Source organism: Vigna radiata, chromosome 8, assembly GCF_000741045.1.
Source record: "Vigna radiata var. radiata cultivar VC1973A chromosome 8, Vradiata_ver6, whole genome shotgun sequence".
Taxonomy (NCBI): Eukaryota; Viridiplantae; Streptophyta; class Magnoliopsida; order Fabales; family Fabaceae; genus Vigna; species Vigna radiata.
In genome coordinates, this window is record NC_028358.1 from 39,719,544 (window position 1) to 39,741,479 (window position 21,936).

The following is a 21,936-nucleotide window of genomic DNA, read 5'->3' on the forward strand; positions in this document are numbered from 1 at the left end:
TCTCCAACCCAGAGATCCAACCTTTGCTTGATGAGGACACTCCTTGAAGAAACTAAAAACCAATAAAATTAAAACCCAAAAACCACAAACCAATCTTACCACGTAACTCAATTACAAAAGAAAATTAGAAAAAAAAGTAAATAAACAAAATTTTCCCCAATGAGACCCGTCTCACTTGGGCCCTCCATTTTCCTTTGCTGTAGAACATAATAATAGCTTCATCAGCAACGAGAAGGGGATGAACAATAAGATGCGTAAATGAAATTCAATGCCAACAGAGAAATAAACAAAAAATAAGATGTCTGGAGATGGAGACCGAAACCATACATTTGAGTAGGAGAAGGAAGATGAATTTTGCATTGAAGAGGAAATGGATTGAGAAATAATTATCAGTCACAACAACTCTTGCACCCTAACGGCTAACCCTCAAGGCTCAATCCCCACAAAAGGTTTTAAAAAATTGGACTGACCCTGTACCTTTTATCTCCCAAAAAATTATGTTCCCGTTTATGCTTTTGGGTTTGTTTTCTGCAGGTGCGAGATGCAACGGTGATGGAGGTGCGATGGTGATGGAGGTGCGAGGGTGATGGAGGTGCAATGGTGATGGAGGTGCGACAGTGATGGAGGTGTGAGGTGTGATGGTTGCTGACGGCGTGCGAGGAAGAAGATGATGGACGGTGGTCGGTGGTCGGCGGTTGGGGTTTGGGTAATGGTAAAGGAATTAGGGTTTCAGAGAAAGAAGAAAGTCTTTCTTTTTTTCCACTTTGCCCTTCTAAATTTTTAAAAAAATCATAATTCCAACTGAAAAGGTTTCCCAGAAAAAAACTGACACCTCACTCAGCAGTTGCAGAGCTGGACACGTTGCCGTTAACAATTTTAACGTAGTTACTGAAAAGGACCAAATTGAATATTAAATTCGTTCTTTGGGACGAAATTGACCACAAATTCAACTCAGAGACCAAAACGAATTTTCCGAACCAAAATTGGAACAAAAAAGAGCTTTTAACCTAATATTTACTCTACATTCAATTAGGAGATTTCGAATGTCTAAAAATTACATCGAAGTAAGAATATCTTAATATATTCAAATGACGAGACGGATTAAATTGATTTACAAATTTATCATTGTGATGAATTGACATAATTATTTTTTACTACGAGAAAATTATTTTCGTATATATATAACTTATGTTTATATATACTGTATATAATATCCAATTAGATAAATAATAATTACACTGACGCATTTAGTTACCTTCTCCTTGTTTATGGGTAATGAAGACAAAAAATAAGAATAAAAACAAAGATTTTCGTGCAATGACTTATCCCAGCTTAAACACAGATCATAAATATGTTTAACTTCAAGCAGAGTCAAACTCGGGGGGAAGAAAGAGTTACACAAAGACATGATTCCTGTAATAAATAATATTAGTATGTATCCTATATTAAGTGCTCTCCTTTGCAAATCATCAGAAAATTGTGAAAGAGCAGCATGCATATGCATACAAGTCTTAAACTCCTTTGTCAGAAATTGAACTTTGCACGCACCTACACACAAGCATTTTCTTGTGGGACTATAAGCGGTTGAGTATCTTTGTGCTCAAAGCCTCCAAAAGCTTGCGTCTAATTTTATGCATCACTCATTCTTATGTCGTTTACTGATCGGTGATGCTAAGTCCTTTCTACACGTGGAGCCTCCAGCTCCCTTCTATCCTACGCGTGTAATTCACATATTGTGCCTATCCTATTCTAAAATCAACCCTTATAGATGATAGCAAATCACTTATTTAAGTAATCAAGATGATAAGATGATAATTTTCGTGTACCACTGCTTCTATTATTGTTAATCACACTTCATAATTAATAATTACCAGTTGAAATACCGATCCCTTCTGCTTGACATTAGAGCAAACACTTGGCGATGTAGCGTAGGAGACTATATTTCCGTGTGACAACTAATTACCGTATAAGAATGTATTATTGGGTCTGTTTCTTTTCCACTTTGAGAATGTTCACATCGATATATACCAAACCAAGCAAGTTTCTCAAAACTAGCAAGGTTTATGCTTATACACAGTGACTGAATTTATGTATACGCATGTCTCTTTCAATTGGTTAAAACGTAACAACAGAACATTATTAGGGGCCATGTATGCCTGCAATAACGACAAGGGGAAGGAGATTGACTAAGGGATATTTTTAACTTAAAAAGGAATAAACCAAATGATTAAAGATGATAGGTGGTTAGCCATGACAAGTATATATATTTGATTTCAGCCTTTTCTTCTTGGAGCTATGTGTGCATGCCGAATAAAGGACAATAAACAGATTGCTTGTAAGGTTGGAGATGGTCCATGCATCAATCAGCAGGTAAATTATAAATGTGAAAAACCAGAAACCACAAACACGGTTTTACCTAATTTTCCCATCTATTAATTAACCTTTTCTTCACGTATATATATAAACGCATTTCTTAGCAGGACTTGTAACACAACAAGTGCTAAAAACATTGATTGAGAAAATAAAAAAATCGAAAAACTGTTTAAAAATATTTTCTGCGTTTCAAATTAAAACATTAAAAAAATATATTTAAAATGATTAGAAATATTTAATGATACAGGGTGCATTAACTATGTTCTTAATGTACTTGAAGGATGTAAAATAATTAATCTACTTTCTGGGATAAAAGTATCTCTGTCTGCATGATATACTGTAGGATAGAATGGTGTACCCTTGCAAAATTAGGTAATTGAAATGAGGAAAAAACAACGCGAAGCAAATAATTAGAAAAGGGATATCTCCAGCAATTTCAGCCTTAAGCTTGCAGACAAGTTGTCAAAGAAATTATTATCTCTGTATTTGTGGATGAGATTTGAAGACTCCAATATCCGAGAGAAAGCTTAAACCAGAATCCTTGAAATTAACAATAGTAAAAGAGGCTTTATAAGCACATTAAATTTAAATATGTATCATCTTCCATACACAACCTATATGATCATTAGCATTATAGGGTTACAATTATATAAGGAATATTGAGATTGTATAATAGCAAGATTTTTTAGAGCCAAGTTTGTTTAGTTAACTTCGTTATTGATTATCAAGTTTTTATTAGGATCAAGAAACCTTATGTCGCCAAAATTAAGAGCTTGGAAAACTCAAGGTATGTGTTTTACGACTTCAGCCTTAATTTTTATTTTTTTTTTCATTTGGCTTCTTTATTTGTTTCAAACCCATGGAAATCTAAAGCAACATGATTCATGCGATTATTTTGTAAAAAATGATTAGGTAATGGTGTCGAAAAATTAAAAGGAATGGTAAAAAAATTAGTATCATGTGTCATGTGTGTGTGTTCACCCATGTATTTGTTGTTTGTCAAATTTCAATCTTCCCTCTTCTTCACGCAATCCTATATTTATGAATGTAAATTAGCTTATCAGTCCTTCTTTCTGTTACCATTTCTCACCAGCATTCTGATTCTTGCATAAAGTTTTCCATGTAGCGAATCTAAAACATTGTTTTGGCAAGTCTTTCCTGTAATTTGTATCATGATTTAACATCACAGATGTGAAGGAGTGCAGAGAAGCCCTGAAAAGCATAAACTTTCATGATGAGTACCATAGGACACTAAGGACAAAGCCCTATGTTGATTTCTACAGTAAAGTTCAATTACTTGCAAACCAGCCTTCCATTAATTACAACCATGACAATTTTTCAGAAGTCCTCCTTGAACCTTGCCAAGAAACTATATTTTCCATCGTTGATTCAGGAACCCTTTCAAAGACACCAAAACTCAAAAACCTTATGCTTAGTTACTTTGACATAAGCGCGGAGGCTTCACACATTTGCTGTAATCTTCTCAAAAGCATCAGCCAAGTCCTCTCTTATTATCAGTTCATTCAAAGAGTTCTGGACATTAAGGATGGTGACTCTTTCGAAACTTTTGAAGTAGTCATCTTTGAGCTAAACTCATTCACCTACTCAAATGACCCGTTTTCAAACCTTAAAACCCATGACTTCAAGCTCATCAATGATAAGCACTCGTCAGTTTTGTGCCATCTAAAGTCAATGAGAAAAAGAGTGGGAAGGAAAATTAAGCTCATGAAGTATTTGATGAAGACATCTTGGTTTTGTGTCACTGCAGCTTGTGCCTTAGTGGCAATCACAGCCATGGTTATAGCCACACATACTCTGACAGCAGTAATCTTGGGGCCAGCAATTCTCTGCTTCCCATTTAAGCATCTTAAGAGGGAGCTTAGAGGCTGTAAAGTTTCAAGAAAAGGGTCTCTTGGTAAAGTTTACGAGCAGCTTGACATAGCAGCCAAGGGGACTTACATATTGAATAGAGACTTTGACACGATGAGTAGACTTGTAGCTCGGCTTCGTGATGAAATTGAGCATAACAGAGAAATGGTGCAGTTCTGTTTGGACAGGAAAGAAGACAAATTATCATTTCAGGTTGTGAAGGAGCTTAAGAAAAGTGATGTAGGATTCAGGAAACAAGTGGAAGAACTTGAAGAACATGTGTACTTGTGCCTTGTAACAATAAACCAGACAAGAGCCTTGGTCATTAAGGAGATGAAAAGATCAGTATGATGTCATGGAGATCAATGGAAAACTTCAAAATAATTTGAAGAAACATTCATTAGAATTTGATCAATCCTTTTTTCTTCTGTTAAGGTATTATTATTACATAACAAATAAAAAAATAACAATTGGACATTATATTATTCACAAGCTATCAGTTATGATTACTTCGTATGGAACTTGGAGTGTGACACGTGAATCTCTCGATATGCAGAATGAAATATAGTAATCCTCTTCATGAGTATCACTACTTTGTTACATTTCCCGTTTTAAATATTTCCATCGATTGCCTTAGACATTGAATGTTACAATTTATCGCTGGATGTAGGCCATGTTCTATCTTTGTAATAACTTACAAAAACCAAATTGATGTTAACTTAATCAGAAATACACTAAGGTTTATTTAAATTTTGTTACTGCAGATTATCATTAAAGTATTACATGTTTGATAAAGAAAATTGTAGCATTCATCTTTTAAATAAAACTAAATTATGGTTGTAAGGACCTGATTATATATATAAAATTTATATTAAAAGAAAATATGGATAAAAAGTTAATTAAGTTAAAAGAGGTGGGTATTTTAGTAATAAGGAAAATAGCTTTATAATTATGCTGAGCTCTTGAAAAGAAAACAGTTTTTCTTTTTAGAATGATCTTCTCTCTAGAAAGACTGAGTTCTACAAAACTCCTGCCTTCTCTCTAAACTCCAAGCTCGCTGACTCGTTGCATGTTCGTTTAGGAAGTGCCCAAGGGTCCGCAACGTCAAGAGCTTCGACTTGAACCGATTGGGTTCTCGTTATTTCGCCGGTAGTTTCCCCCTTTCCTTAGGCTTCTAGGGTTTTGAGCATACAACAGTTCTGTTGATACATGTGTCTTTCCCTTATGTCCTTCCAATCTCTGTTCAACAGTAACTCTAAGAACTATTCTTGATCACAGTTCTGTGGTCTGTAGGGTACAGTCTAAGTTCGGTGTGACTCGGGATATTGTAGAATCAAGCTTTGGTACAGAGCTGTGAAATTTCCAGGTAAGGAGAGTTATTTAGTATGTCTAATTGTGTGTGTGATGAATGATATGTTTCTTACTATTCCTTTCTAGTCATACGGGTATTGATGATTTGAGTACGAAATAATTGTTAAATTGATGTTGAATTGTTTTGGGTAATTGATTATATTATGATATACTAGATTCTGTAATATTATATACATATTGGCATGTGTTTTTGTGTTTACAGAATATACAAATTGGGGTGAGAAATAGGTAATTTGATGTTCGGAGTGTTATATGGTATGAGAAGATGATAGTTCTCCTCTATTTTCTATTTGAATAGTAGTAAAATACAAGGATACATATGTCTCCTGTTTCGTAACTATTTATGGGATTAGTGTAATATATATATATATATATATATATATATATATATATATATATATATATATATATATATATATATATATTATTAAATGGAGTTGAAATGTTAAAAATTTTGGTTAATAGAAAATATGTGTAAGGATCACTTTTAATATTAAAAACTTGATATTGAAATAAGAATGGGGTACTGGTTGTTCAGAATATGTTTGATAACCCTTAGAATTTAAGTTACTTTTTATAAAATTAACAGTCTATGTCTTATAAATTGCTGGATGAACTTAGTATATTATATTATAATATTTTATCAAATGATTATTTGCTGTTATGATTCTCGTACTTTATATAATAATATATAACTTTTATATGAATATATAACAGTATGAAAACTTGACAGGTTAAATTATATATAATATTATATTATATTATAAGTATTAAAACTATTAAGTTTTACGTTAGATTAAATTTTTGGCTAACATATACGTTGTTTCATTTCTCAATATATACATATAAGTTAAGAATTGGTATAAATATTTTTCATAATTTAATATGAAGAATTATCATGTATAGAGAATAAATAATAAAAGTTGAATATTTATAAGTATTGCGGTTTGTGGTTTAAAGTCGTAATAATTTTATATGTTTTGGGAAATTTACTTTAAGTCATAATATTTTATATAGTGTAGTAAAACTTTGTGTGACAAGGTAATGTTTATTATTGAGATTTAGTGTGGAATGTATTGAAATTGTGCTATGAGCCTTGTGATTTATGAGCAGCGCATGTTATTGAGTAATGCGTATCTTATTGTGAGAGATGTTATAAATTTAGTGATTTGTGATTGGTTGGTTAAGGTATATGGATTGATTAACGTTGTTTGCTCTACCGAATGTCATGTATGTATGTCTATCTAGGTGACTCGTGTGACTTGAAATAACATGATTGTGAATTGATGAACTTGAGTGTGAATTGAACATCTCAGGGTGAGATGAGTGGATGTGATTGTAGAGATTTTGTTGTTGTCTATATAATGTTGGGAGCTTTGAAATGGTATGTCTATCCCTACACTCAAAGCATTGTTCATGCTCAAATAGAGAAGAACAATGTGAGTGGTGAGAGTAGAGGGAAGTCCTCGTCTATAGTCTTGGAGTTTAGACATAGACAGATTGGGGGATTTACCTTGCATAGTGTTAGGGATGGGCCAGCTGAACTATGCAAGTGCAAAGACAATAGCTAGACAGTTATACCAAATCCGGATGAGTCACGTTGAGTATTTGATGCATGGTGTGGTTGGTATGCCTTGCTTGTTCTTTTTATATTTAATTAAGCATGAGGACATTGATTGACTATATTTTATGTAGGTTGTTTGTTTACCTAGCTCACCCTTACTTTTGTGTTGTATGTTGCTTGGGTATGCTTTCTCTTGCGATGATCATCCACTTGGATGGGAGCAGATGTCGGTTAGGAGGTTCCATTGGAGCAAGTGCTAGAGGACGCTGACGCTGCAGCCTAGTTCTCCCTAGGATTTTTTTCTTTTACCTGATGTCATTTTGGAATGCTCTTATCTTTGTACCACTTTGTTGTACTCTTTATGTCTAAGTTTTAGATTTAGACTTCTCTTACTTGAAGTTCAAACCCTCGAATTATATTTGGATGAGTGTAATCTTATATTTAATTATCATTCTACTTCCAACTATTTTTCTATATTATAATTATGGACTTTTATATTATATTAGGTTTTAATATAAAAGGGATGTTAGAATGGTAACTCGTATACAACAAGAAAAGTGGTAAATTGACTCTGAGAATAATAAAATTACCAAATGGGAAAAAAGAAAGACAACGAAGAAAGTTGTCTTCACAGGAACTGACATTTAGCAGAACTCAATGATTTCTGTACTGGATAAAGCGATGGGCGGCAGTGTGAGAAATTTAGAAGGAAAAATGAATCATATAAGTAAATGTTTATCCTATTTAGCTTTATTTTGTTTCTTTACATTCTTGAAAAAAATGTTTTATTATTTTTTTCCCATGATAATCCAAACCTTTTTCATGTAATTAGTGTAAAATTATGAATAAGTAAATAATGATACATTCAATCAAACCAACACGTATTGGGCAGATCGTTATGATGTTAGATAAATTATTCATGACCAGTATACTTAAGTACAAGTGGAGGTGCTAATTGGTCCAAATGTAGTTTGCAAAACGATTACATTGTATTCATAATATATCTAAACACATATAATCGAGATGTATTCTTATATGGTATAAAAAAAAATAAAGAATTTACTGATTCTTAAAAGAATTATATATTATTTTTAATTTGAGAAATTTAATTGAATATTTTCATAATAAAAATTAGTTTAAACCCTTTTTTTTCCTCAGTTAAGTTGTGATGTTCAAGTTTAGTTCCGCTTTTAAAAATGTCAACCTTTAGTCTCTATGATATGAAAAATGTATTAAATCAACACTTAATAAACAATAAATCACAAGTTTTCCTACCTAGTTATCCAATATTTTGTGATTTGAACAACAAATTACTTAATGAAAAAACTTGTGATTTGATACATTTTTAAAAGTGAGGACTAAACTGAACATCAGAACTTAATTTAAAGACAAAAAAGAATTTAAACCTAAAAAATTAGAATAAATAAAATAAATAAATATTTAAGAATTATCCAACAACAAATAAGATAATATATGATATCATGACATAATTTTTCGTGTGACTACATAAATATGAGGTGAAAGATAAAATATAAAACCTAAAATTGTAAATTTAAAATTGAAAAAAATGATATAATATGATAGTGTAACTTATGAAAAGGAAAAAAATTTGGACACAATTTTTTTATAATATCTTAATATAATGTAAAAATTATTTTTTTAATCATTCATTATTTATTTGTTATTTTATTAACCTTTCTAAATTTAATGAGAAAATCACATGTATTTTATAAAATAGAATATGTGCTAGTGCTAGCATATTGGCCATGTAAAGATGAGTTAAAAATATATTGGTAAAATATAGGTTAAATATCTATTTTGGTCCCAGTTTTGGTTACGAATATTCGAAATGGTCTCTATTTTATTTTTTGGTTCAATGTGGTCTTAAAGAAGGTAAGTGTGTTCAATTTAGTCATTTTTCTGTTTAATGTAGTTCTAAAGAACATAATTTATGTTCAATTTAGTCCTTGTTTGTGGTTCACAGAATTTGTAAAAAGGACTAAATTGAATACAAATTAAGTTCTTTAGGACTACATTGAACACAATTACGTTTTTTAGTACTACATTTTGAATATTCGTAACCAAACTGGACAAAAAAGTATTTAACCTAAAATATATAATTTTAAAGTAATTTGAATACTATTAAGTTGACCGTAAGTCGTATTTGCACTGCAATGGTAGCATTGAAGCTGCGAATAGCTTAGGTTGGGGATTTTGTGTAGAATTGCTTCTCCTCGTGAGGAACGTGAATACAGCTTGAGTTGACACGTCGAAGGAAGAACTGGGTTGGAAAAGGGTTTGAACTTTAGGTTTACCAAATGTTCTGTGTGTTCTGATGACTGGTGGGTCTGCGTGCCAACTGTTTTTTCGTTACAAAACCTTTCGACTACTAATTTTCTCCCTCGCTTGTTGAAGGCCCACTTCCCACGTGTTAGCATGGATGCCTGCGCTTTATTTCAACAGTTCAGTACGCGATTCTCTGGAACCGTCTGTTTCTGCTGCTCCTTCTGTTTGCAAGAAGTAATGGGTTGAGAAACTCTGTCTGATGATGGGTAGTAATGAGATTGAATGCTTGACCCAAGAAGTGTCGGAAGGGATTCTTGATGGTCGGCAGAAGAACGATCTCAAGCAAATGGAGATAATAAAGTCACAGGGTGAGGATGAGAAGTTTGGTGGAGCTTCTTCTGAGGACGACGAGTCGGTGCAAGTTTCTTCTTCATCACGAAGAGGTTTGTGCTCGATACTTCTGTCCAATTCAGTTTCTTCTATTAAGCAATTGATTGTTATTACTGTGAAATAGGAACTGCTTTAGATATGTTGTGCGGTGGGAATAGTGAAGGCGTCTTCAGTGTATTAAGTATGTTGTTGCCTTACTGCGTTCAGTTATTGTCAGATGACTGCATTTTTTGTCTGGCCTTTTTTTTACCCCCTTTTGAGCATGTGGGCGTAGGTTTATTTTGCTCTGGGATTTAACTGGAGGGGAGTTAGCTCCAGCAGCACTGTATAATTCAATAAAATCTTGTGAATTTAGTTGCCATGTTTTCTTGAATGGGGAAGGAAGAAGGGAGGATTCTTGTGTAGATAATAAATATGTCCTAGCTCTACAAAATTAATGCCTTGGAGAAAAAGAAATGTTACTGCATTGGACCTCTTCAAAAGCTTTTATGTGGCTGCTGTTGTTTCTTGAGTCTAAATTAATTGCCTTCCGTGTAAGGCCCTATCCAGACGAGTTTCCATTGTATTTTAGTTTCTCTCAGATTCCGGTTAGAAGTGGAGTTTAAGCCTAACTCAACCCCACAAAACCGGCTTGTAGAGTGAGGTTTACACCATTTATATACACTTAAATGGTCTTATCTCTAGTCGATGTGGGACTTCCAACAATTCCCAAGAACAGATAGTTAGTGACGAGTTAGTTACAGCAAATAGTTAGTTAGTTAGTTGGTTAGAGAGCGTGCAAAGAGAGGGTTAGAAATGAGTGGTATATTCCCTTTTGTATCAATGGAAAACTGCATTAGCTTTGTAATAGAAAGGGGAAACTCTTTGGTAAAAAGATCTTTCTCCTTGTTTTTTTCATTTTCGGTCAGGAAATAAAATAATTCTTTCTCTTCTTTGTTGTGTTCTGGGTCCAAACAGTTTCACAGGTTTAAATCTAAAAAACCGAATTTTACCATTATTTTCACAGGTTTAAATCTACCTAGTTCACAAATGCTATCGGTCTTGTCCTAATGGACTGCTGTTACTAATTGCTTCGGTTGGATGATTAACTTTTCTGCCTTGTATGTCCCATTCTATGTGTGAAGGTTTGGAACATTGCATCACAGCCCCTGTTGGAGCTGAAAGGAACCCACTTATACTTGATGACAAGTTTATGATTTCTAGATCAATGACAGAAAAGAGTGGATTCCCTAAGCGAGACACAATATTGGACAGGCTGTCTGAGAGGGCAAAGGTATTGCAAGTATTACTGTATGTGAATGATCTTAAATTTCAAACTTGTGTTTGCATATTTTTATTCTAGTTGGATTAAGTTTCACCCCAAAGTTGATATAAATATTTGTTTACTGTTCATTTCAACCCTGTTTGAAAGATGCAATGTAAATCTCAATACCTATTAGTTCTTGTGTGTTAGATATATCTTGTGATTTCTTGGCACATGATTGGTATTTGAAAAATATGGTTACACTGTCTTTGTACCTCTGTTCTTGAAATGGTTCTATATTAGTCAATTATGTGTCATATTTTCCACATTATTTGCATGTTCATGACACTTTCTTGTTTTGCTACTCAGCAACTGATTACTAACTTAGTGAAGATACAAAATGATGGAACTGTTGAAGTTGATCTTGAAAGGAGTGCATCTGTTGCTCCAGAATTGTTAGAGCTCCAATCTTTTGAAGAGTCAACAGTGAGTGGAGGTTTTGGTTCAGAATCAAAAAAAATTGTTCCACGGTTACAAATTGTCATACTTGTAGTTGGAACAAGAGGTGACGTACAACCTTTTGTGGCTATAGCAAAGAGACTTCAGGCATGTTTGGATATTTCCATTCAATTCATTTTGATGCACACAGCACGTGAGAATTTCCATTAAATCATCATAACCTTTGTTATTGCTTTCTTGCCTTTTGTACGGTGTAGGTCTCCATAATATCTTCATATTTGCTTCAATGTGAGCCTAAAATGTGACATTACTTTTCGTGGAGATCACATCATATAATATTTCCTTTTATTAGTTTTGTTCTGAAAGGCTTTGTAAAAACTTACGTATTAGTATATTATCATCTTGCTAATTTATCATATTGGCATTAGTGAATACAACTTGTCATTGTAATTCTAGATTAGATTTCTTATATTTGGGAAGGAATTATTCTGGTCCTATTCACTCTGAGTTTAAAATCCCTAGGTTTTTCCAAGTTATCTGATTACTGTTGGACGATTTGCTCTGCTGATCTATCTGAAAATATGCAATGATGTGGTTTTTAAATACTGTTGATGTATCTTGCGTCCCAACAGTCAGTTTTGTTGCATTTATTCTTTCTTTCATAGATGAACTAATTTTTACTTGCAGGAGTATGGTCATCATGTTAGGCTGGCAACTCATGCTAATTTCAAAACATTTGTAAAGTCAGCTGGAGTAGATTTCTATCCTCTGGGTGGTGATCCTCGTGTTTTGGCAGGATGTAAGAGGTCCCTTTTTAATATTAAGTCATTTATTCTCAGTCTACTTGTACTTTTTATAATACTTATCAGGTAGCTGTATGTAAGACCTTGCTTTTATACTTCAAGTTGTTAATGTATGATACATTATCTAAATTTCCAAGTGTTAAGCTCAACAATGCAAAATAGATACTCTAACGTATCTTGCTTGCCTATAACTGTATATGAACCTAAAGCATATCTAAAATAGATAAGGATGTATTATATATCCTAGCTATAATAACTACCAAGGAAAGAAAATATAAGTTTCTGGATCAAGGATTTTGAGAGCAAATCGAGCATCTTAAATAACCAATTGAAGTGTAAGGTAAAGAAATAAGGGAGTTGATAGAACTTAATAAAAATTCAAACCTAACAAAAATATTTCCTTTTAAATGCTTCACTACAAAAAGTCACAGGACTGATCTCTCTATTAATACAGTTAATTCATATACAACAATTCTTGTCCTCATTGTCATACGAAATGTCAAACCTTAAGGTAATTAAAATTTTTAAAAAATATTCTCATTTCATTCTCAAATGGCTAAGCCTATGCAAAAAGGTTCATTGATTTCTCCATTGCAGATCAAGCTAACTTAGGCAATATAAGCATCCTAGCACTGGCTGAACCTATCGTTAAAATCTAAGAGGGAAGAATCAAACACTTAATTACTACACCTGATATCAAATACTACTCAATATGGGACTTAGGCACCCCATAGTACCCAAATCACTTTCAGGCAATGACTATGGTCTTTCAAGCTTCAGCTCTGTTCTCTTCATGGTTTAGTCTCTCCTATTTTTGCTTTGCAAAATGCTGAAACATTGTGTATTTTTATTTTAATCTTATTCTCCTGTTACTCTTAATCATTATATACTAATATACTAAATGAGCTATTTAAATAATAGATATGGCTAGGAATAAAGGTTTAATCCCTTCTGGACCGGCTGAAATATCTGTCCAAAAAAAACAGCTGAAGGCAATCATTGATTCCATTCCTCCAGCATGCACAGCACCTGATATGGAAACTGGTGTTTCTTTCAGAGCTCAGTCTATTATTGCCAACCCTCCTGCTTATGGTAAGTGGTTAGGACTTGAGAGATTATTGTGTCTTGTATTTCTCCATTTCGCATCTTATGATTTATTTGTTTTAAAGTTTTATTATCTTTAGTTCTTTTATTGAAACACAATAACCACACAAGATGTGATCTGCATATATGACATTAGGTGATTCTATGGTTAACCTAGAGACTAGTCTCTGTGCCTGTTCAATAGGGCATACTTCTGCTACGTGGATGACAGTTGGACAATATTCACGGTCTTCATACAGTAATTTTATGTTACTAGACCTTGTTTTTTCCTAAATGATAAAAAAATATTATTAAACCTTTTACAAATTGTGGACCCTGATATTTTAGTCAGACATGGCTACTTGGTATTGACAGGTTGAAATGCATCAGCATTTTGCACATGTACATGCAATTAATTTTAAATGCTCATAAACATAATGTGGGATCGAGCTTATCTCATTAGGAGCATAAACTGAAAAGTAGAAGTAGAAATAAAGAAAAATTAAGCTATTTCAGTTTTTTCCTTAAATACTTGTTATGTGAATACCATACTCCAATTTATAAAAAAAAAGTGTTAGCCATGTACTGGAAAAAGGAAAAAATATATGTATAGAAGGAACAGTGGGAATACAGGAGTAACTACCGACATTGAAATATGAAATTCAGGGGCTTTTCACATTCAAAGCCTGAAAAATAATGGATCTTCGTTAGAATACGTGTACCAAGTCCATAAGAATGTTGTTGAATTCTGTAATTTTTTTAAGAAAGTAAGATTTTTTTTCATTTTAGGAATATTTTTGTTTGTTTACGATTTCAATATCTGCAAATTTGCCTGTACTGTATCTCGTGATCCCTGTTTGCAGGACATGTACACGTTGCTGAAGCCCTTGGGGTGCCCCTCCATATCTTCTTCACAATGCCATGGACGTGAGTTTTTATTGTTATATAAGCTGTCACTTTATGTCAGAAAGAGAAAGTTTCATAACATGATATGAATACTTTTCTAATTCTTGAATTGATTTTTATTGATCAAGTAGTACAGTAGTGTTTTAATTAAAATCAGTTACAACTGTATTTTCAAATATTCAGATAAATGCAACATTCTTATAGCATCATTTCTTAGTGCTTTCTTTAAATATTTGAGGTCACTTAAATAACTTTTCAATGTGCAGGCCAACATATCAGTTCCCCCACCCTTTGGTACGTGTTCCTCAAAGTGCTGGTTATTGGGTATGTCCTTGGCTGACACAATATATACTCTGATTTTGATAATTTTATAAATATTTGCTGGACTACCTCACGACCAACATACCTGTTTCAATGTTTGCTTGCCATCTCCAGCTGTCCTATATAATTGTAGATCTGCTGATATGGTGGGGAATGCGAAGAATTATCAATAACTTCAGGAAATCGACATTGAAGCTTGCTCCTATTGCATACTTCAGTATGTACCGTGGATCAATATCTCATTTACCGACTAGCTATATGTGGAGTCCTTATGTTGTTCCAAAACCAAATGGTATGCACTATGATTACAATATTATCTGATGGCTTCGTCATACTTTTTTTTTTTAATGAGCAATCATTTTAAGTCATTGAAGTAGCAAATAGATAGCCGTTTCTAGAGAACTGAAAACACAGTAACTGTTGACTTGAATTGTGAATCTATATTATGAAGTTATTTATTGAAATTTAATTACTGAATGAGTTTATTATATAATATATGAATTTATAAAGGACGACCTCTGTAATTGCTTGGGTTCAAATCGGATTTCAATCAATTTTTGTCCAAGTTTAAGCATTAAAAATATTTCACATGTATCAAGCATACACTATAAAGTACAGTATACATTTTATGTTAATAATACTATTATTTGTAAATGTTAGAGATAAAAGTCATTGACCGGCCTCCACTTAACATCTTTAGCCTCTAGAAGAAATTATTCTTGACAGTAATTACTAGAGTCACCTTACATTATTGGTAGACATTTTTTGGTCGGAGTCCCAAATTTATTACTTGTAGCACTAATAACATTTTACATATGTGCAGACTGGGGCCCTTTAGTTGACGTTGTTGGTTATTGTTTCTTGAGCCTTGCATCAAAGTATCAACCTCGGGAAGATTTTGTCCAATGGATTAAAAAAGGGCCACCTCCTTTGTATTTTGGGTTTGGGAGCATGGTATGGTAATTTCACTTGAATTATAAGTCATTATTTTCATGAATTATATCTAATAATGAACTTCATCTAAAAAACAATAGAGTAAATTGCCAATTTAATTGTATCTTGATGTCTATTCCCTGAGTTTAACAAAAACTCAGATAAGCTTTTAAAATATTTCAGAATATCATTTTTGTTTCTAAAGTTAACTCCTTTTTTCTCCATTAAACATCTGTTAATATTATCACTTAGGTCCCTGGACTGGGGACCAAAAATGAAAAAAAGAAGATAAATTTTAGGGACTTAAGTGATGGACTAATATGACAGAGAGAAACAATTTTAAGTGAGGTGGTTTGCTTTAATGGAATCATAGTGAATTTGAGAAGAAAGTTTATTGGTATATATTGTCGTTTAGTATCATATCACAATTGCCCTTAACTATATTTTAAAAAATGTAAACATTTTCTGTTAAAAAAATTAGTTGAGACTGAAAATAAATTATGTTAGAGATATCATTTATTAATTGCCAATAATAATTGTAAAAAATTAAAGAAAAACTATATAAATAGAATTATGTTAAAAAACCAAATGTTGAACTGAAAGGTAAATTTGTAATTTATCCAACCATCCCCCAGAAATCCCTCACTTTCTTCACATCTCATACAATTTGCTCACTCAACTTTCCGTATAAATCATCTCATATCACCTATATCAAACACAATTCTAATAAGTCAACTCTACAATCCTTCAAAATTCTAACTACCCTAACCAAATTATGCATTATACATACGTGGAGGGTGAAATTTTTTTTCAAGTAAATGAAACGTGATGTTTCATGCAAGGAATTTTAGGTTACTTTTTCCTTTCAAGCGTGACACATTTGATGCCTTAGAATGGTTCAATCTATTTTTGTACATCGCCTTTGGATTGTGCCAGTGCCTTGATTAGTCATTAGATAATCTTTTCTCAATCACAGATTGGGCAGAATCCTCAAGATCCTCGATATTCATATTAAATGGAGGCTGAATTCTTGAATTCCTTTGATAGCCATACAGGGAAACAATACCAAGGCAAGTAACCCAAACTAGTGGATCAAAAAGTTATAATCTGGAATTGAACAAAATGTTCTTCTCCAATCTTCTAATAGGATGCCGAGAGACTCTAATAACTAAATCTTATTCTCAAACAATGTTATTAAATGGTGTCCACGGTCGCACCATTGGGAGTGACAGTGATGTGGTGGGCTTTTAGTTGTGGCTGCTGTACGCAAGGTGCCTAAAAATGCAAAAAAATTTAGTTAAATATTAACATAAATACCGATGTCCCCAATCATAAATCCTAATTCCCAATGTCTCGTGTGAAAGAGCACTTTTCCTTGAGCTTATAAGATTAATTCATTTGGTGTGTGTAGAAAATATGAGCACTTATTATGATTTGACCCTTCTGAACTAGTAGATCCACAGATGTGACTCTGGTCAAGATAATTTCCTTTAATTATTTTCTTGACCATCCATAAATTGGGGTACACTTTGATTGTACATGTCATATAAAGAAGCGTTATAGTTATCATAGAATCGGTGCAAATGTATAATTGGCATATTTTCATCAATAACTTTCAGCAATACTCATAACTTTGTAAGCTCATGAACTTGACATTTTATAAGTTGATGACTCTAAGCAAAATTTTGAAATCCTCTAAAACAGTGTGATTTTCTTTTTAAGCCTCTTGAAGATCCCAAAGGAACAACAGATGTTATATTGGAGGCACTAAGAGATACGGAACAGCGGGGAATTATTGACCGGGGTTGGGGCAATCTAGGGAATTGTAAGTATCTCATTCCAATTTTGTTTTGCACCTAGTCGGTATTTTTTTTTTCAAAATATTTACTGCATTTGTGGAAGTTATAATTAATTTTTGGTTTCACGTTTTATTTGTTTGTGTCAATGCCAATGAATGAGATGTGAGTCGTATTACCCAGTTTAATCTAATGACCTCGTGCAAGTCGTCAAAATCCCTCCCCACTAACCCCTTCCAAATGGCGATGTGTTTTGTTAAACATAGTTCTTTTTGGTTTTTACAAATTTGTACGTGAATATGCCTGAGAAGTTTACATTTTTTAGTTGTATAATAGATTTTCTCATTCTGCCATGCCACACTTTTTTTCTTTGAAGATTAAAAGTCATCTTCTGATAATTATTTTTATAACATGTGATTCTACAAACTGAAGAGGTCTATTTCCAACCCTAAGAAGGGTATATAAAAGTAACGTGATATGAAATATTATGAAAGTTATTCCCATTTGTAAGAAGAGTTATTTGTTTTTCACTCATGTTCTGGTTGGCATATATAATTTCGTTTCATAGGAGCTAAGTTCCTCTTTGATGGAGAAGAGAAAAAATAAGGTGAGCGAAATAAAAATGATGGAAATAAGTGAAAAATAAAATGGAAATTAAAGCTGTTTGGTTGAAGAGAAATAAGAAATATATGAAAGAAGAGATGGAAATTATTGAAAATAGTGTGAAATGGTATAGTGGGTCCCTCTATTTTAAAACTTCTTCCACTCTTTCACACTAATCAAGACAAATTAATTTCATCGTCTCTGCTTCTTCCGTTTTTTCTCAACTGCAAAGATCACAATGCATAAAGGATGAGTGAACTGCAAAGATCACCATATAAATGTTTTTCCTAAAATATTATATAATAATTTTTAAGAAGGATGAGCAGAATAAAGCCAATATCATGCTGTGAATTGGCAAATACCCTAGACATTGAATACTTCAGTTTATTTTCATATGCTTTAACGTCTACCCCCTTAGATATGTTTCTATATGTTTTGTCCGCTATTGTATTTAAAGACTAAGACATGCCTCAAAAATTTTCTTTAATATTTTGAACTTTGTCCATTAATCACTTCATTCTGTGAGAACTTCCTGTTGAATTGTTTGCTGTTCGTTGGCCTTAACTTCGAAGAATGGATACCTTTTCTCGTGACATGTTCTGTGATATGCTTTGAGAAAATTATATATTTTGCTTCAATTCATTTTAGATAGTTTCATTTGCATTTTGTTTTCCATTATGCAGTGACAGAACTTTCTGACAACGTTTTCCTTCTGGAGGAATGCCCTCACGATTGGCTGTTTCCTCAATGTTCTGCTGTGGTGAGTTCGAATTTATCTTTTATTGTGGGTTTTCTTGGAGGTGGTTTACTTAATGCTAGTTTAAGCCTTTTTTACTCTGATTCTTAATTTTAACAAAATAAATTTTACAGCAAAGAAAAAGACTTAGAGAAACAGGGGAGGTAGGGGTTGGTGGGGAATACTTTGGCATGCTATTAACTGGAATATATTTTGTCACAAATTTGCAGGTGCATCATGGAGGAGCGGGAACCACAGCTACAGGATTAAAAGCTGGGGTAATCAATGTTCATTAGTATCTTCTTAGATATTTTCTTTTGAATTTCATAGAATTTAATGACAACATAATTCTGGTGCTTTTAAAATTAAAGTAAAGAACAGTTTTTGCGTCCTTTTTTGTTTGAATTTGAGTACTATACTTGCAGTGTCCAACAACCATAGTTCCATTCTTTGGGGATCAATTCTTTTGGGGAGAGAGAATATATCAGAAAGAATTGGGGCCCGCTCCAATCCCAATATCTGAGCTCAACGTTGAGAATTTATCAAGTGCCATTAGATTCATGCTCCAGCCAGAGGTGAAATTAAATTCTATTCATTCCCTCTTTTATACTTCCAAAGAACAAGGCTTTTAAAAATAAAAAATCTAGGCCCACCTTTTTGTTTCCTCCAGCATACTTAATAAACATAATATAGTAATATTGATAGCTAGTGGATAATAAATGTTCAGGTGAAGTCTCGGGCAATGGAAATTGCTAGGTTGATTGAGAATGAAGATGGTGTTGCTGCTGCGGTTGATGCATTCCATCGACATCTGCCCGATGAGTTACCGCTACCAACTCCATCTCTGGTGGAGGATGAAAACTTGAATCCTTTACAGTGGTTTTTTCTACGACTTGGAAGGTTTTGTTGTGCTCCTTGTGGTGGTGTGTAGCTTTTGTGCATTGATTGCTTTTTCATTTTCACTGATTCATTTTAGAATTACATTTTGTAGGCTGCATAGCGTTTTGCTTTACTATTCCATTCATTTTGTAAAGTCTCTATTCTGAGGATGTGCTAACAGTCAGTATTCATGTATTGTGTATATTTGATATCCTCCCAAAGTATAGGTTCTGTCATTAGTGATAGATACAGGGATATAAAGAGCTGGGTAAAAACATAATTCATGTAGCGGTTGATCCAAATACTATGCTTCTGAATGATTCCAAATTTGATAGTTGATAATAATATCATGCAGGGATTTTGTGTAGCTTGCCTTCATTTATTTCTCCAGGTAATTAATTATTTGCTTTTAAAAGGTTGGATATTCAAATATTTTCTGTTGTATAGATGTTCTCATCACTGATCCAAATATCAGGGTAACAACAAAAGAATAAAGTGCATTATGGTAGGATTATTTGCTCAACCATCGATTATAGTAACTTCCACAATCTCATTCTGAAAAAATTCTAAGCTCGTTGCTTGAACTTTTAGGATTTGACTAGATAGTTGTTATAATGCTAACCATCTTTTTCTCCTCTTCTACCGTTGCTGTAGATAGTTGTTATTTGACTAGATAGTTGTTATAAAATTATTTTCAAGAGAAATTAAAAATTTAAGTTTTCTTCAAATTACTCTATGTTGATTTTGCCATTATAGGACGGTAGGAAGTATTATTCTCACAATTCATTATTTTCAAAATAAAAAGCTTTACTTATACTAAACACTCCTTATAATTTTCGTAGGCTTCGTTTATTAAATTATCTTATCATTTGATTTGCAAATAATTCTACAGATTTATCAGAATATGTCCAAATTATCCAAATGCAACTTAAAATAGTACTAACCTAATAATTGAGTTATTTTCATTATTCTTGGGAAACTGTTATGGTAAAAGAAAAGAGAATAAATGTTTTTTTATAAAACAGAATTAACTTATGTACGTCACTTTTTAAAAAGTCTTCTTTAACTTTCTCAAAAGTTGAATTGAAGTGTATAAATTATTTTATGAAAAAAAAAACACTTGACGTGTTATTGTATATTTAATTAATTGTGTTTACTTGTCCAATTTTTTTGTGCTAAGAAACAAATTATCTAATCTACCTCTAATTAAAACATGTTAAGAAAAGTTAAAAATTTTCTTTTTAAGAATTGTATGGAAGTAAGGTAACAGTGATATGATGGGTATTTTTTCATTTGATTGGATATAACACTCTTTAGAATTCACTTGTAAGGATTACGAGATCTGAATCCACAAGTCAAAGACGAAAATAGCGAGAAAGAGTTGCTCCTTATATATTACTTTTGATCTTGTTAAGGGACATAAGTTAATTTTCTTAATATTAGAGATAATTTTGTTAATATATAATACACAAGTACTTTATTTTTAATTATGTTTAGTTTATAGTTTAAAATTATTTTAAAAATTCAAATAAACACGTGAAAATGCTAAAAACACGTTTTGAAATATTACATCCTATTATGAAAATAATTGTAACAAATTTGGAAGTAGTTGATGTTATTAATGTTGGAGCTTGTCCTTATCACACTTACGCTTTTTGAGTAACGGTGAGTAACCGTGGTAGTGCAAGACTATTTTAATTGAAAAAAAAAAAAACTGACATATATATAATTTTTATATTTATTTGATATTATTTTTTTATTTTTAAAAAAATTATAAAATTTCATTCTTTAATAATTATTTTACTTTTATTATTAGGGATTCAATTTCAGCTTTAAATTATGTGAACAAAGGAACTAATGTGGTTTGACTCATTTTCAAACACTTACTTTTCCTTAAATAAATTACGTTGGAAAGATAATTACAAGAGACAATTTTTATATCATAATGATATTATAAAAATCAATTAAATTTAAACCTAATTTATAATCTAATATGTAAATCTATTTTTTGATATAATATTAAAATTTATTTTAATATGATTTATTAAACCAATTCGGATGATTAAAATTTTATATTGATTAAAAATAAAAATAAAAACTATATTATATATAAACAGAAACAATCATTATTAAATTTTATAAAGCTGAATTACACATGAATTTACCTTTAAATAAATTCTTTTATTTTGAAACACATCTTATCATAACTTCCTATCCTATTAATAAAAACAAAGGATACAGTATCATAATTTTTTTTCATATTTTCATAACCACAAAGCAAGGAATAAATCGAAGTACACAAATACATTTGTCATATTATA

The 21,936-nt window shown here is 32.2% G+C and overlaps 2 protein-coding genes across 3 annotated transcripts; both read left to right on the forward strand.

Moving 5' to 3' along the window:
* Positions 1 to 2,351: 2,351 nt before the first annotated feature.
* On the forward strand, positions 2,352 to 4,777 carry LOC106771561 (UPF0496 protein At1g20180). The gene is made up of 3 exons (XM_014657556.2): positions 2,352 to 2,370; positions 3,113 to 3,160; positions 3,563 to 4,777. Exons 1-3 carry the CDS (start codon positions 2,355 to 2,357, stop codon positions 4,591 to 4,593), a joined length of 1,095 nt encoding a protein of 364 aa, XP_014513042.2. The 5' UTR covers positions 2,352 to 2,354; the 3' UTR covers positions 4,594 to 4,777.
* Positions 4,778 to 9,341: 4,564 nt separating this feature from the next.
* On the forward strand, positions 9,342 to 19,982 carry LOC106772358 (sterol 3-beta-glucosyltransferase UGT80B1). 2 transcript variants are annotated; one of them, XM_014658730.2, is made up of 15 exons: positions 9,342 to 9,519; positions 9,593 to 9,906; positions 10,978 to 11,126; positions 11,466 to 11,702; positions 12,243 to 12,354; positions 13,280 to 13,450; positions 14,305 to 14,368; positions 14,614 to 14,671; positions 14,783 to 14,960; positions 15,492 to 15,622; positions 17,324 to 17,426; positions 18,684 to 18,760; positions 18,967 to 19,014; positions 19,162 to 19,311; positions 19,464 to 19,982. In XM_014658730.2, the coding sequence occupies exons 2-15, from the start codon at positions 9,723 to 9,725 to the stop codon at positions 19,665 to 19,667; spliced, it is 1,866 nt and encodes a 621-aa protein (XP_014514216.1). In that variant the 5' UTR covers positions 9,342 to 9,519; positions 9,593 to 9,722; the 3' UTR covers positions 19,668 to 19,982. The 2 variants fall into 2 exon arrangements, with proteins under 2 accessions (XP_014514216.1, XP_014514215.1); XM_014658729.2 differs by having other exon boundaries at positions 9,342 to 9,906.
* Positions 19,983 to 21,936: the final 1,954 nt, after the last annotated feature.

Coding starts and splice junctions, on each gene's coding strand:
- LOC106771561 (XM_014657556.2), top strand. Junction 3,161..3,562: donor AAGAGCTTGGAAAACTCAAG/GTATGTGTTTTA, acceptor TTAACATCACAG/ATGTGAAGGAGTGCAGAGAA.
- LOC106772358 (XM_014658729.2), top strand. CDS start 9,723: ATGATGGGTAGTAATGAGATTGAATGCTTGACCCAAGAAGTGTCGGAA. Junction 13,451..14,304: donor TGCCAACCCTCCTGCTTATG/GTAAGTGGTTAG, acceptor CCCTGTTTGCAG/GACATGTACACGTTGCTGAA. Junction 19,015..19,161: donor CTACAGGATTAAAAGCTGGG/GTAATCAATGTT, acceptor CTATACTTGCAG/TGTCCAACAACCATAGTTCC.